General features: G+C 46.6%; 1 protein-coding gene across 2 annotated transcripts in view; it reads right to left on the bottom strand.

Annotated features, from left to right (window-relative positions):
* Positions 1-13,806, bottom strand: part of LOC103049207 (protein bicaudal D homolog 2-like) — a 30,116-nt gene that overhangs the window by 6,306 nt on the left and 10,004 nt on the right. For both annotated transcript variants that reach the window (XM_007420521.4, XM_007420522.4), the window contains exons 2-6: positions 7,366-7,585; positions 7,042-7,254; positions 5,526-5,678; positions 3,448-3,861; positions 929-1,702 (exon numbers count right to left, since the gene is read on the bottom strand). In XM_007420521.4, coding sequence (XP_007420583.1) covers positions 929-1,702; positions 3,448-3,861; positions 5,526-5,678; positions 7,042-7,254; positions 7,366-7,578 — 1,767 coding nt within the window. In that variant the 5' untranslated portion in view covers positions 7,579-7,585. The remainder of the gene's footprint in view (positions 1-928; positions 1,703-3,447; positions 3,862-5,525; positions 5,679-7,041; positions 7,255-7,365; positions 7,586-13,806) is intronic.

The following is a 13,806-nucleotide window of genomic DNA, read 5'->3' on the forward strand; positions in this document are numbered from 1 at the left end:
TCCTGGATCCAATGGTCTTAGATAACTATTGGCCAGTCTTCAAAAAGGGAAGATTGGTGATATATATATTTATATTTCAAATTTGGTCACTGCCCATCTCATGAGGAATGGTGGCAGTAGACCAGTTATGCAGCACCCAAGAAACAATGAATTATCTGGACCCTCTTCAGTTATGGTTGAGGCCCAGGTATGGAATTGAAACAGTATTGGTTGTTCTCCTGGATGACCTATGTTGGAACTAGATGAGGGTAGTGTACCTCTCTTGGTCCTTCTGAACCTCTCAGCAACTTTCAATACCACTGACCATGGAATTCACTGAACTGCCTGCAGAGGTTGTGGGAGCTGTTTTACAATGGTTATGCTCCTTCCTCAACAGGTGAGTTATGTCTACAGTGATGGGGGATGAAAGGATGGCTTAGAGCAGGGGTCAGCAGGCTATGGCTCATGGGCCAAATCCAGCCTGCTGCCTGTTTTTATATGGCCTGCAAGCTAAGAATGAATAGGTGGGCAGCAGATCACTAGGCCTGAACCTCAGCCAAGCTCCCAGGGTGAAGAGCGGGTCTGGGGCAGTGTGGCTCAGCACCTCCTTGTTGATGGATCAAGGCTGTCCAATGGCTTCCACAGTCTTTACTCTGCAGACCTGCCAGCCCTACCTACAGAGGTGGAGAAGGGCTGGGATCTGGCCCTTTACAGAAAAGGTTTGCCAGGCCCTGGCCTAGAGGATAACATTCTTCCTACAGCCTAAATTTGCAGTGTAAACCTGGGTATCTTGTGTCATCCCTACTCTGTCAGATGACTTCTCCCAGTGGCTTCATACAGATGTTAAAGAACATGGGAGTGGATGCTCCCAAACCTGACTCTCAGGACAACATTCCATTCTGCTAGCCCAAGGCAGATCTGCATTGCACCTAGGACTTCCTGCACTCACCTGCTTGTTGGCCTTAAGCACTGTGCGCAGTGTAGCAATCTGTTCACGCTTTGTACTCAACAAGGACTTCAGTTTCAGCACCTCCTCCACCAGAACTTCTTTATCACGTTCCAGTTCATCTCTGTGCCCCATTGGGCTCTGCTGAAGTGCACTGGACAGTGCCACCTGCAGATGCCCCAGCTGTTCTCGCAAGATCTCTGTCAGATTGGCAACATGAAGAGGCTCCAAATTGCATGGGGAGCCCGGGCTACTGGCTGGTGACTTGTCTCCACTGCTACTTGTCTCTATTTCTGTGAATATATGTTTCCTGGAGGATTGCCTCCTGCGCACATTTTGGACACCACGGCCCTCCCTGTAATAGTCCAACACCACACGCTGAGGGGTTATGTTGTGGCAGGCACAGATGTGATGGTACAGAGCTGCCATCTCCTCAGAAAAAATTAGGAGCTCCTCCTGAGCCTGAGCCAGCCGTGACTGACACTCTCTGGTCATCCGTCTAGCAATTCTCAGCTCAGCTTCTAAGTGAGCAGCTGCCTCCCTCTCTTGCCGGATTGCCAGTTGGGCCCTGTCCAACTCCTCATGGTAGTATTCCCTATTATTGGGTGACAGGCTAGCCCCACCATTATTAGCACTAGGGTTAGCCTCCAGGGCTGGAAGCTGATCTACTTGATGGCTGTTGCAGAACTGCTGCTGGGCCAAAATCTCCTTAGTCCTGGTCAGCTGCTTCTTGAGATCTTGCAAATCTGAGGCTAGTGAAGCCTTTTCCTTTTCTGCCTATGGGAACAAAGACAAGATAGGACAGAATTTCCTATGGCAAGATATTAGTTGGGTTTACATATTATACTATGTGATAAAAACAATTTATTCAATAAGAAACATTGGTTAGATGCATACATCATAGCAGACCATAAACCATGGTTTAACAAGCCACCATAATTGGCTTCATCCAACACATTAAGTTAGAATAAAACAAACCACATCTTGCCTTAATGCAATATATGACTGCAGAGAGTTAGGGACAGGCGATCTATCCATATCCTGAATCCCAGATTAGCCCAGAAGTTCCATCTACTCAAAAAGGTTTTTTGCTTAGAATATCACTATGTAAATTGAAAACCTAAGCCTTAATACTTAAAATAGGATTGAGATCAAGTTCCACAGCAGTTTGTAAGAGGGACAGAGAAAGGCTTTGAACTTCAGGCTGGCTCAGTTGGGAGGATGTCTTCTACAAATGTAATAAATAAATTAGAAAACAGATACCAAACATTGCCCCGATTTCATGGCCCCTTACTGAGATCAAGGCCATTTGCTTCTATGCTTAAGCTCTGGCCCATCATGAGACAGAAAGGACAGGCTCTCCCACCTCCTTCACGGTGCCTGCCACTGCCAGGTTCCAAATTTCCATCTGGGTTTCCCAGAGCCAGTTGTTAACACAGATAGAAAAGTGCTGAGTTTCAGGGCATTGATATGCCATCAAGGATTAGCTTTCACCACAAGACAAAGGTAGAGGTGCTGTGGTAAGCTGGAGATGAGCTCCCTGACACAGATGTCTTTGCTAAACTAGATACACTATTAAATGGGAAGAGTGTGAGAAACATATTCAGAAGGAATGGAAGTGGAACACGTTCTCTCAAGAACCTGCTTCTCCAGCAGAACAGGGTTTGGCACAAGAACGCTGCCAGAAGGGGCAACAACTAATATCCTAAAAACTCACAGCCAGAATCGCTCCTTGCATTCAGTGCCAACGTATGGTACCAAGGAGTAATTCTCATCTTTAAATGCATGATTAGAAGGTTTTAAATGTCTCTAGCCTTTTATTGGCTCTTCTGACCTTTGATCTCCCTGAAGGAGTTTTGTGACATGTTAAGCTTTGATGAGTTAGAATTAATATTGCAGGACTTATTATTCTAGTCTCACTGCAACCCACTAATTGCACATTAGCACCTGCATCCTTTGCCTGTAATTCTAAGTGATATTATTAGATACTGGAGTAAATCCTTAGTACTGCAGCCAGGGAGATCAAAAGTCCACAAACTTCATTTGCAGAGGCAATAGTCCTGCTGGAAAGATATGTTTTCCCATCATCTCAACCCTTCATTAAGAGGACACATTCCGAATAATCAGACAGGGATTATGTATGTTCCCAGAAGCTCCCTGCCTGTACTAGAGAGTTTTGTTTTATGGGGGTGGGGTTTGGGGTATCAAGCTGTTTTGCGTATCACATCAAAACAAAAATCCCTTGACATTCAAATCTGCCAGGCCTGACAAAAATTTGGCTAGAATGTCCTCCCTATTATTCTAGTTTATTCCCTACACATACACTGAACATTCAAAAAAGGTTTAATTCACTTGAAGTGGTATATCTAAATGAACACTGCTGGTCTTCAGTAGCTCCTTGGCTATGGAAACAAATCCACTTACTCCTCTGTTCAGTAAGAATGCAATCAGTGTTGTGAACCATCTCCGTCAAATCCAATTTCCCCATTCTCCACCCCTACCCAAGGCTTTACTTTTCTTACCTGTAGGAGCTGCTGCTGTAGCTTGTGAATCTCTGCCAAGCTGAGTTCACTGAAGAGGTCTGCAACAAGACCAGGTGCAGGCTGCAAGCTGTGGGGTGTGGATGTCAGGCCCCCTACATTGCTACCATTGGCAAAACCACTGTCTTGCTCCTCACACTCTGTGTGACTGTGGCTGAGCTCCTCCATGTTGGTCTGCAAGCTGTTCAGGGAATCGTGACGCCCCCCAACATAGATGGCTAGTTCCCGCCGCAGTTCCTGCTTTTGCTCACGCTCAGCCTGGACAGTCTCAAGGGCCTCCTGAAGTTGGTGTTCTGCCAAATCCCGAAGACGACCCAGTTCTTGCAGCTGGGACCCAGCCAGCATGAGCTCTTCCTCACGGCACTTCAGGGCACGCTTGATACTCTCAAATTCCACCTTAGGATGAAACAGTGACTTAGCACTGGCACTGCAACCTGTATTTCATTTGACACTTTAAAGTCTAGCATTTCTTTTCATTCATATGTTACTTGGACTAACAAGTAATTTCTTCATCTATGCCTTCTTTCTGTGCCAATAATACCATTCTTTGATGTCTACTGCTGAGGCCTCACTTCATTTAAAAAATGTCAACCATCTAGTTGCAGTACCTCTTGTGTACTTAGCTTCCTCAAGGAATTCACTGCCTGGCCCATTCTTAGTAGCAGGACAAAATATTTTAACTCAGTGCCTTTCTAATAGTCAAAGTTTAACTTGAAAAGGTGGATGAGGGAGATGAGGTTACCAATGAAAAATCTAATAAAAATATACTGAATGGGTTCGTTTGGGTCTTGCAAATATTTATTCTATGATATACACAAGGGAAAAATGCATATTCTATTCTAATAACAATCATGATTGTTCTAATTTGTCTGCAATGTAAGTCTGTTGATAAACACTGTAGGGATTTCTGTATTGTTGGAAAACTCCATACAGAGAAAGATTAGTTTAAGTTCCTGTATCATAAAACTAGATGCAAAGTAACACAGGCCAACGAGAGATGGAGGCAGGTAAGTGTTAACTGAAGGAAAGATCAGAAAACAAGATGGTGAAGGGCTGCTAGTCTGCTCAAGCACTATTTGCATTTTTCAATGAGGGAAAAGGTAGATTTTCAAAATACGTTCTGAAAATTTTAATTGCTAAACTCTCTCAACAATTTTAACACCTTCTCTTCATATACATAGAAGCTTTCAAGAGCTTTAACCCTTTGCAGTTAAGAAGCATCCTCCAGAATTTTGTTAAGAGCCTCTCTTCCATATCCAACTGCACTCACAGCTCTTAAGCCAATTTTCTCTCACTGACACCCTACTGATATGTAGAGCAGCTCCCAAAATTCCCCAGCTAGCACGAACATTACTGAGAATTGTGGGAGCTGAAGTGCACATACCCAGAATTTGCCAGTTACAATATACTGTCTTAGACAAAAAGGAAATAAATCTTCCAACACCACCAAATACTCTTAAAGGGAGGTTTATCCCCCGCACCCTGCACTCCCATATACAATTATCCACTAAGTGTCTAGGGACTACAACTCCTAAAATTACTAACCACCATGGCATTTAGGAATTGTATTCCCCACACACCTGGACAGCACAGACTGGGGAAGGTTGACTTACACCTTCTCTCTGTCTTGTACTATTCAAGTAAAGAACTAGCTGCATCACTTCCTACTCACTGATGCCCAGCTTCTGCACAAGCAGCCAAGTCCTCCACTATTTATTTCTACTCATCCCTTTCCCCATATTAATCCTTGTAGGCTCCCAACCTGTATGAAAATAGCCAGTCAGTCTCCATGCACAGAAAAATGTATGAGTCCACTGTCTCTCTCCAACTATATGCCAGCTCAGGGCAACAAGGATAATATTGCTAATGAAATCACATACCTAGCAAACAGTTGTAGACAACTGAAGTAGTATCCTCAGAATATAGGAGTTAAGCACCGAATAACCTGTTTCACATCAAATCAAAAGGAGACCAAGTCCTAAATAGATATAATGGAAGGTACACACATACATACAGATGAGGTTAGTGCCAGGTGCACCACAGTGTGGACATCTTTATACCTGACTTCCTCTGAGGATGGAGACCTGTTTCTGCAGGGAGATGTTCTCTTCCTCAAGCTCTCCACAGTCCTGCAACTGGCGGAGCTCCCGTGACTTGGCTTGTTTCATCTCCTCACGTAATCGATTTTTTTCGGACTCCAGGGTCTGGCACTCCTGGAAAGGAATTATGAGAAGGGTACGGTAAAGCCATTCCTTTCTTAAAACAGAAACAGAACTAGCCCCAAAGCAATTTTACCCTGCCCATTATGTTTTAACAAAGTATTCATCTAAGCAAGGTAAAAAGTTTCCCCTAAAAATAAGTTTTGAATGTTATCCCTTAGGATTTGAGATACAGCAGTCTAACTATGTAATTTTTATGATAACTGTTGGCTGCCTATATGTATAATTTGTAATGGTTTTAATGGTTTTAATTACTGAAATTGTCCGCTGCCAGAGTCACCTGGATTGAGATGGGCAGCTATAGAAATTGCATAAACAAACAAACAAACAAACTGGACCTAACCATACATCATCTACCATTGTGAAGCCTTGCTCTTTATGTGAGGAGCATATAAAAGAAAGGGGTAAGGGCAACAAATATAGCAGCACACTTGATCGGTCTCTGAAACGGACAGAAAGAGGCATTAACAAGGAAGGGAATACCATGGAGGGAGCATACCCCAACATGATAGGAAAAGTCACCCCCACCTCTTCCTGGTTCACAGAACACAGTTATTACATTTTTCAGAAGACAAATTTTGGCTACATTAACTGTCAAGGAAGAATTCAGTAGTCACAAGAATATTAACTTCCCAAAAGAAGGTCAAACACTTATCTCCAACTTGTTGCTACAGAGACATTTTTGAGCATCTCAGAAATACAGTGGTGGACCCAGAATTCACTCCAGCTCCAAGACTGAAAAAGAGTCAGAAATAGTCTGCTGCACTGCACTTTTGAGACACCAGAAGTACCTCCAGAATTACTATCCACAGCTACTCTGAGTCATGCAGATGGAAACCACAGTACAACTGTAGGGATAAAATATATTTCAATCACTTGGGACACCAGACTAAAGTAACATGGTCTCCTCTTGAAAGTGTTTTCTGCAGAATTGTTACGATTTTTCTACTCTTCAAAGGATTTCCCAAGTACAAGCTTAAATGCTTGGATTATTCCCCATATTGCTCCCCAGCATTAAGTCTGAAAGGCCGTGGGAAGAGATGGTTGAATCACTTTTTCCTGAATAAGCAGAACATTACACTAGTATATTTGTAAATCCTAGAACCCCAAGAATAGGGCTCAAAGTCCAGTTTAAACATAAGAATATTCAAGTCTTGATGGCTACAGAACTTCTAAAGCACATGGACAGTAACTGGTCAAATTTCAAGACAAATAAAAAACTGAACCAGTAATGAGATTCTCAGCTACAATACCTTCCAACTTGTGCCCATATTTCAATCCCCTTCTTCCTGGCTAAGAGTACCAGAGCAGAGGCTTCTGAGCATAACTATCTTAAACTGGGAGCTGCCTGAATTACCTTCCTTAAGTCTCGCAGAGCCACACTGAGCCGCTCATTTTCCACCCCAGTATTGTCAAGCTGGGATTTCAGGAATTTCACATCACTTTGGAGCTCCTCAATGGTTTGAGTCAGATGGGCCTCTTTGGAAGCCGATTCCCTGAGCAGACATTCTTCTCGGTTCTCCCCATCAGCTGCTGCTCGCTTATGACTGCTATGAGACTCTGCTAAAGCCTAAGGGAAAGAAGATGGAAGACATTCTAAGAAACAGCATCCTTAGTGTCCAAGACAGGTCATACTAAAGGAATCCTGGTTCAAGGCAGAGTCGTGAAATTGTTCGCATACCTCCTTCATGTGGGCCAATTCTGCACGTAGCTCCTCTAGTTGACCTTCCAGATCTCCACAGCGCTGCTTGAGCTCATCATTTTCCTCCAGCACAGCCAGCCCATACTGGGCTGCCTGGACGTTTTCTTGGGTTGCCTCCTGCAGCTCAGCCGCTAGTCGCTCTACCTCTGCTTGCAGCTTTGCAGGATCCTGGGCCATGAGAGCTTCTGGCATGCTATACCTAATGATAAATAAAAATGTGGTAGGAGATTGGGAATAATTACTGCAAGAAAGATAGAAAGAAGAAGAGGTTTATCCAGTCATCAGAATTACCAATCAGTCCCCTTTAATTTCAAGAATAGGATCCTTTATATAGCCCAAATCATGGTTCATATTTATACTCTATTTATAGCTCTACCCTAGTGGTCCTTAGAGCTAAGTGACCAGGTTTTCCATGTAAGACTAAGTCACTTATTATATTGCCTAAGGTGGGCAACTTGTGAACCAGTGGTGTACATGGCCTTTGAAACCAATTACTGCCATGATTTGTGAACACTAACAATGCAGTAGTCGGGGGGAAAAACCTACAGTATAAGTCCTAAAATAGTCATATTTAGTCCTTCATCCATTCTTACCCACTGTATGATGCAGTCCCTCCCATTTTGTAGTACTTAGCCATTTCAATAAATGTTAAGTAGAGCCCTTGGCTACCAAAAGTTTGTCCAATCTCAATACAGTCCTAAAAAACAGGAATATGTATCTGGATAAACTAAATTTTATTTGTAGGTTTGTCTAACAAAGGGTACAAGGCCTGACTTACCACATACCAAGCACATCAAGATAAAGGAATGGCAGAACTTAGATCAGCAGGGAGGTAAAGAGTTTAAGAAGATACAAGTTAATAAAGGAGCGTATTTGTCCCTGGCAAAAAAATCAATCAAATCCCACATGGAGCTGGGGAGTTATTACTCTGGGAGGCACAGTAGTTAATATGATCACTTTTGAGAACAAGGCATTAAATGTTATATCAACAAGCAACACAATTTCTAAGTCCATTAAATACATAGTCCTCGCTTAACTATGGTAATTGGGACCAAAATTGCTGTCGCTAAGCAATGCAGTTGTAAAGCATGTTGTCACGTGGCCGCATCGCTTAGTGAGGGCAATCCTAACAGTCCCTGTTCCCATAGTTAAGCAAGGATTGCAAATCGTTAAGTGAGGATCATGAGTCATTAAGTGAGGACCTCCTCGCAACTTCCTGCTGGAAGTTGTTGCTTTCCAACAAGCAAAGTCAGTGGGGAAGCCAGCAGGAAGTTGCAAGTCCCAGGTGCTTGCAGGCAGGCCAACAGGCAGGTAAATGCCTGCTGCTGGGTGGGGGAGGGTGCGCAGGTGACTGGCAAGGTGTGGGTGGCTGCTGCCAGGTGGGGGAGGGTCCATGGGTGGCCACTGAGATGCGGCTGGGGTGGTGGCTACTGGGTTAGGGAGGGTATGCAGGTAGACAGCGAGGCACAGCACAAGAGTGGCTAGGCCAGGGGTGGCTGCTGCCAGACAGGGGAGACTTACTGAAGTGACTTGTGACTTTCCCTGCTGGGTTCCTCATTGACTTTGCTTGTGGGAAGCTGGCAGGGAAGGCTGCAAATGGTGATCACGTGATTGCAGGACGCTAGAACTGTTGTGTGAGCCGGTTGCCAAGTGCCAAGATCACAATCACAGAACTTCAAAGACCAGTCTTAAGTACCACTCATTCAGCACCATCATAATTTTGGATGGTCACTGAACAAGCAGTTGTTAACTGAGGACTACCTATATAAAGGTTTTATAGGATATTTTCCTATCCCAGTGCCTAGAGACTGGGGATCTAGATGGAGAACAGGCTTTAACCGAACCCTGGTAAGACTGAGAAGCTCTGGGTTCTGGGGCCTTCTGAATCTGAGACTATACCATCTCTGGTCCTGAATGGGGTTGCACTGCCCCAGACAGACCTACTGCACAGCTTGGGGTTCTTCCTGGACTCGTGACTCCTGCTCAGAGCAGGTGGTGGTTGTGGCTAGGAGGGCCTTTTCACAGCTTTGTGTTGTGCACCAGTAACACCTGTTCCTGGATTGGGAGGCTCTGCTCACAGTCATTCATGCTCTGGTCACCTCCCAGGTGGACTATTGTAATGTGCTCTACGTGGGGCTGCCCTTGAAGAATATCTGGAAGTTTCAGTTGGTGCAAAATGCAGTGGTGTGGGCAGTTATGTGTGTCCCTAGAATGGCATACATTACACCTCTGCTCCGCAAGCTGCATTGGTTGCCAGTCTGCTTCTGGGTCCAATTCAAGGTGCTGTGTTGTTTTTTTTTATAAGAACTTTAGTAAGTTATAAAAAGCATAAAGATAAAAGCAAACAAGAACTAATAATCAAAGAGAGAAGCAGAGAACAAGAGAGTTAGAAATAAAGAATACGAAAGTGATGGAAGGTGAAGAAAAGGGAAGAAAAAATTACAAAAAGAATGACTTCTGACTTCTTATACAGCAGATATAGATAAATCATATAATAGCCTCTTATTCTAATACTACTCGAGGTGCTGGTTTTGACTTTTAAAGCCCTTCATGGCATGGGGCTGGATTATTTGAGGTACCACCTCTTCCCGATTACTTCTGCCTGTCTCATCAGGTCTGGCAGAAGAGGTATGCTCCGGGTCCCGTCTGCTAAGGAACTATGTCTAGCAGGACCCAGGAGATGGACTTTTTCTGCTGTGGAACCCACCCTGTGGAACATCATTCCCCTCAAGGTGAGACTGGCCCCATCCTTGATGTCCTTCCAGAAGTCCCTTAAAACCTGGTTATGTCAATAGGCTTGGGGATCTCACAGGAATGAGGATTTAATGAGGTGGTTACGTTGTGTGTAACAACTAATGTTTTCCTTAATCCTTGTTTATTTTTTTTTAAAAATAACTTTTAGATTTAAGATAAAGAGATAAAAACTAACAAGAACTAATAAGATATAAAGGAGAGGAGAGAAAAAAGTAAAGCATGAAAAAACAAAGTCAAAAGTGCAGAAAGAAAAATACAAAAGAAAAATTACTTCCGACTTTCTTTTACAACAGATGTAAGTACCTGTATAAATTTGTTTTAAACTCTTACTCTAAGTTTACAACACAATTTTCAATTTTTCTATTGTCTACTATTATTTCTAATTGTTAAATCCATTTATCATGATTTCACTTTTCTGTTTCATAAAAAAAGTCCAAAAGGGGCTTCCAATTATTTATTTTATTTATTTATTTATTTAATTTGTCCCCGCCCATCTCCCCACAATGGGGGACTCTGGGCTGCTTACAACATACTAAAAAACATGAATACAGTTAAAAGTTATAAAACCAAACATTAAAAAATAAAAAAGCTAAGAAATCCAAGAGGCCGCTGGGGCCACAGCATACCACTAAGGGGCCAGCCAATCCCAATTCTGATTTCTTCCCTCCCTGCCCCAGGCCAGATGGCAGAGCCATGTCTTTAAGTCCCTCCGAAAGGCCTGGAGGGGGCCTGTCTCACCTCCGGGGGCAAGATGTTCCAAAAGGCGGGGGCCACAGCAGAGAAGGTCCGCCTTCTGGACCCCGCTAATCAGAGTTCTTTTACCACGGGGATCCGAAGCATGCCCTCTCTGTGAGATCGGGTGGGACGGGTAGAGATCGTGGGGGCGAGGCGGTCCTTCAGGTAGGCTGGCCCCATGCCATGTAGGGCTTTAAAGGTGATAACCAACACCTTGAATTGGACCCGGAAGCAAACTGGTACCCAATGCAGCTCACGGAGCAGAAGTGTTATATGGGTCCTTCTTCGGGCCCCAAAAATCGCCCGCGTGGCCGCATTCTGGACCAGCTGCAGCTTCCGGATATTCTTCAAGGGTAGCCCCATGTAGAGCACATTGCAGTAGTTCATCTGGGAGATAACGAGGGCATGAGTGACCGTTCGCAAGGCATCCCGATCCAGGAAAGGGCGTAACTGGTGCACAACCCGAAGCTGTGCAAAAGCCTTCCTGGCCACGGCTGCCACCTGCTCTTTGAGCAGGAGTCGTGAGTCCAGGAGGACCCCCCAAGTTACGCACTGGGTCTGTCTGGGGCAGTGCTACTCCATCCAGAACCAACGATGACAACATCCCAGATACAGAAGAGCCATTAACCCACAGCCACTCCGTCTTGCCAGGGTTCAGCTGGAGCCTGTTGTTCCCCATCCAGACCCTCACAGCCTCCAGGCACCGCGAGAGGGCGGAAACAGCATCACTTACCTCACCAGGGATGGAGGTGTATAGCTGAGTATCATCAGCATACTGATGATACCTCATCCCATGATGACGGATGATCTCACCCAGCAGCTTCATATAGATGTTGAAAAGGAGCGGAGAGAGAACCGAACCCTGAGGCACCCCACAAAGGAGGGGCCGAGGATGGGACCTCTTGCTCCCTATCACCACCGACTGGGATCGGCCCCGGAGAGAGGAGGTGAACCAGCACAAAACTGTGCCACCCACCCCCATATCCCTGAGCCGTCTCAATAGGATACCATGGTCGACGGTATCGAACGCCGCTGAGAGATCAAGGAGAGCAAGGATGGTCGCACTACCACCATCCCGCTCCCGCCAGAGATCATCCATAAGTGCGACCAATGCCGTTTCCGTTCCATAGCCGGGCCTGAAACCTGACTGATAAGGGTCCAGATAATCCGTTTCCTCCAGGACCCTTTGGAGCTGCGAAGCCACCACTTTCTCAACCACCTTCCCCAAGAAGGGGAGGTGGGAGACTGGACGAAAATTGTCCAGTATAGTAGGATCCAGGGAGGGGTTCTTGAGGAGGGGGTGCACCAACGCCTCTTTAAAGGGTGCCGGAAACACTCCCTCCTGCAAGGATGCCTTAACCATCGTCTGGATCCAACTACATATCCCCTCCCGAGCTGCTTTCACCAGCCAGGAGGGGCATGGGTCCAGATGACAAGTGGTGGCCCTCACAGACCGAAAGATCCTGTCCACTTCCTCAGGAACAACAGGATCAAACCGTTCCCAGTTAACTGGGCAAGAACCATCCCCCGGTATCTCCCCAGACCTTGCGCCATACTCGGAGTCCAACTTGGAATGAATCTGAGCGATTTTATCCTGCAGGTGCTCTGCAAATTCCTCTGTGCGGCCCTGCAAATGCACCGCCACATCCCCCTTACCCAGGAGAGACTTGGTGATGCCAAACAGGACCGCCGGGCGGCACTCTGCAGACGCAATAAGGGCGGAGAAGTATTGGCGCTTCGCCGCCCTTATCGCCACAATGTAGGCCTTAATAGCGGCTCTAACATGTGTTCGGTTGGATTCAGTCCGTGTCTTCCTCCAGCGGCGCTCTAGACGCCTCTTAACCCTCTTCAGCACCCTCAACTCCTCCGTAAACCACGGGGAGTGTCGGGGCCGGCGTGGCAAGAGAGGTCGCAAAGGCGCGATCCTGTCCAAGGCCCCGGCCGCTTCTCTATTCCAGGCAGCAGCCAGGGCCTCCGCTGGACCGTGCAGCAGGTCCACGGGAATATCCCCAGCTCCCTCTGAAACCCTAACGGGTCCATCAGGCACCAGGGGCGGACCAATCGCATGGGTCCTGCCTCCCTGCGGAGAGGGGTGGCATAGGAGAAACTCAGGGTCACCAGGGCGTGATCTGACCATGACAACGGGGAAAGCCGTACATCTCCCCTCAGGTCACTTTGCCATTGCTCAGACAAGAAAACTAAATCCGGCATGTGGCCACTATCTCGGGTTGGGTCCCGCACAATTTGAGACAGGCCCATGGCTGCCATGAACTCCCGAGCTGCCTCAGAGGATCGCCCCAGGGATGGCAGGTTGAAGTCCCCCAGAACCATAAGCCTGGGGAACTCCACCACCAGCCCCAAGACGGCCTCCAGCAGCTCAGGCAGGGAGGCTGCCACGCAGCAGGGAGGCTGCCACGCAGCAGGGAGGCTGGTACAGTAGCAGCACTCCCAACTGTTCGCGGGCACCCAACCTAAGAAACAGTGTCTCACAGCCAGAAACTTGTGGAGCAATGCCCTTGAAGGCCACTAGAGACTCTCGGATGACAACAGCCACCCCTCCTCCCCTGCCCTGGTATCTTGGCTGGTGCCACACCGTAAACCCAGCTAGGCACATTTCCGAGAGGGGTACCCCCCCCTCAGGCCCCAGCCAGGTCTCGGTGATACATGCCAGGTCTGCCCCCTCCTCAGTGATCAAGTCACCTATGATGGGGGCCTTGTTTTTAACTGACCTGGCATTAAGCAGCAGCAGCAGCAGCCGAAGGCCAGGGCCCGTGAACCTGCTGGCCAGGACCTGGGCATGAGCAAGGAGGGCCGGAACACGCCACCGGCAACACACACCAGGGGCGTCTTCCCCGAAGATGGCCTGCCCCCCTGCTCCTGCCATAACGTCCCCTGCCCATCACCACCTCGATAATGTGGCCCCCCCATCCT

Source organism: Python bivittatus, unplaced genomic scaffold, assembly GCF_059951505.1.
Source record: "Python bivittatus isolate LINGU-HERP-01145 unplaced genomic scaffold, Pbiv_v1 ctg000220_np1212, whole genome shotgun sequence".
NCBI lineage: Eukaryota > Metazoa > Chordata > Lepidosauria > Squamata > Pythonidae > Python > Python bivittatus.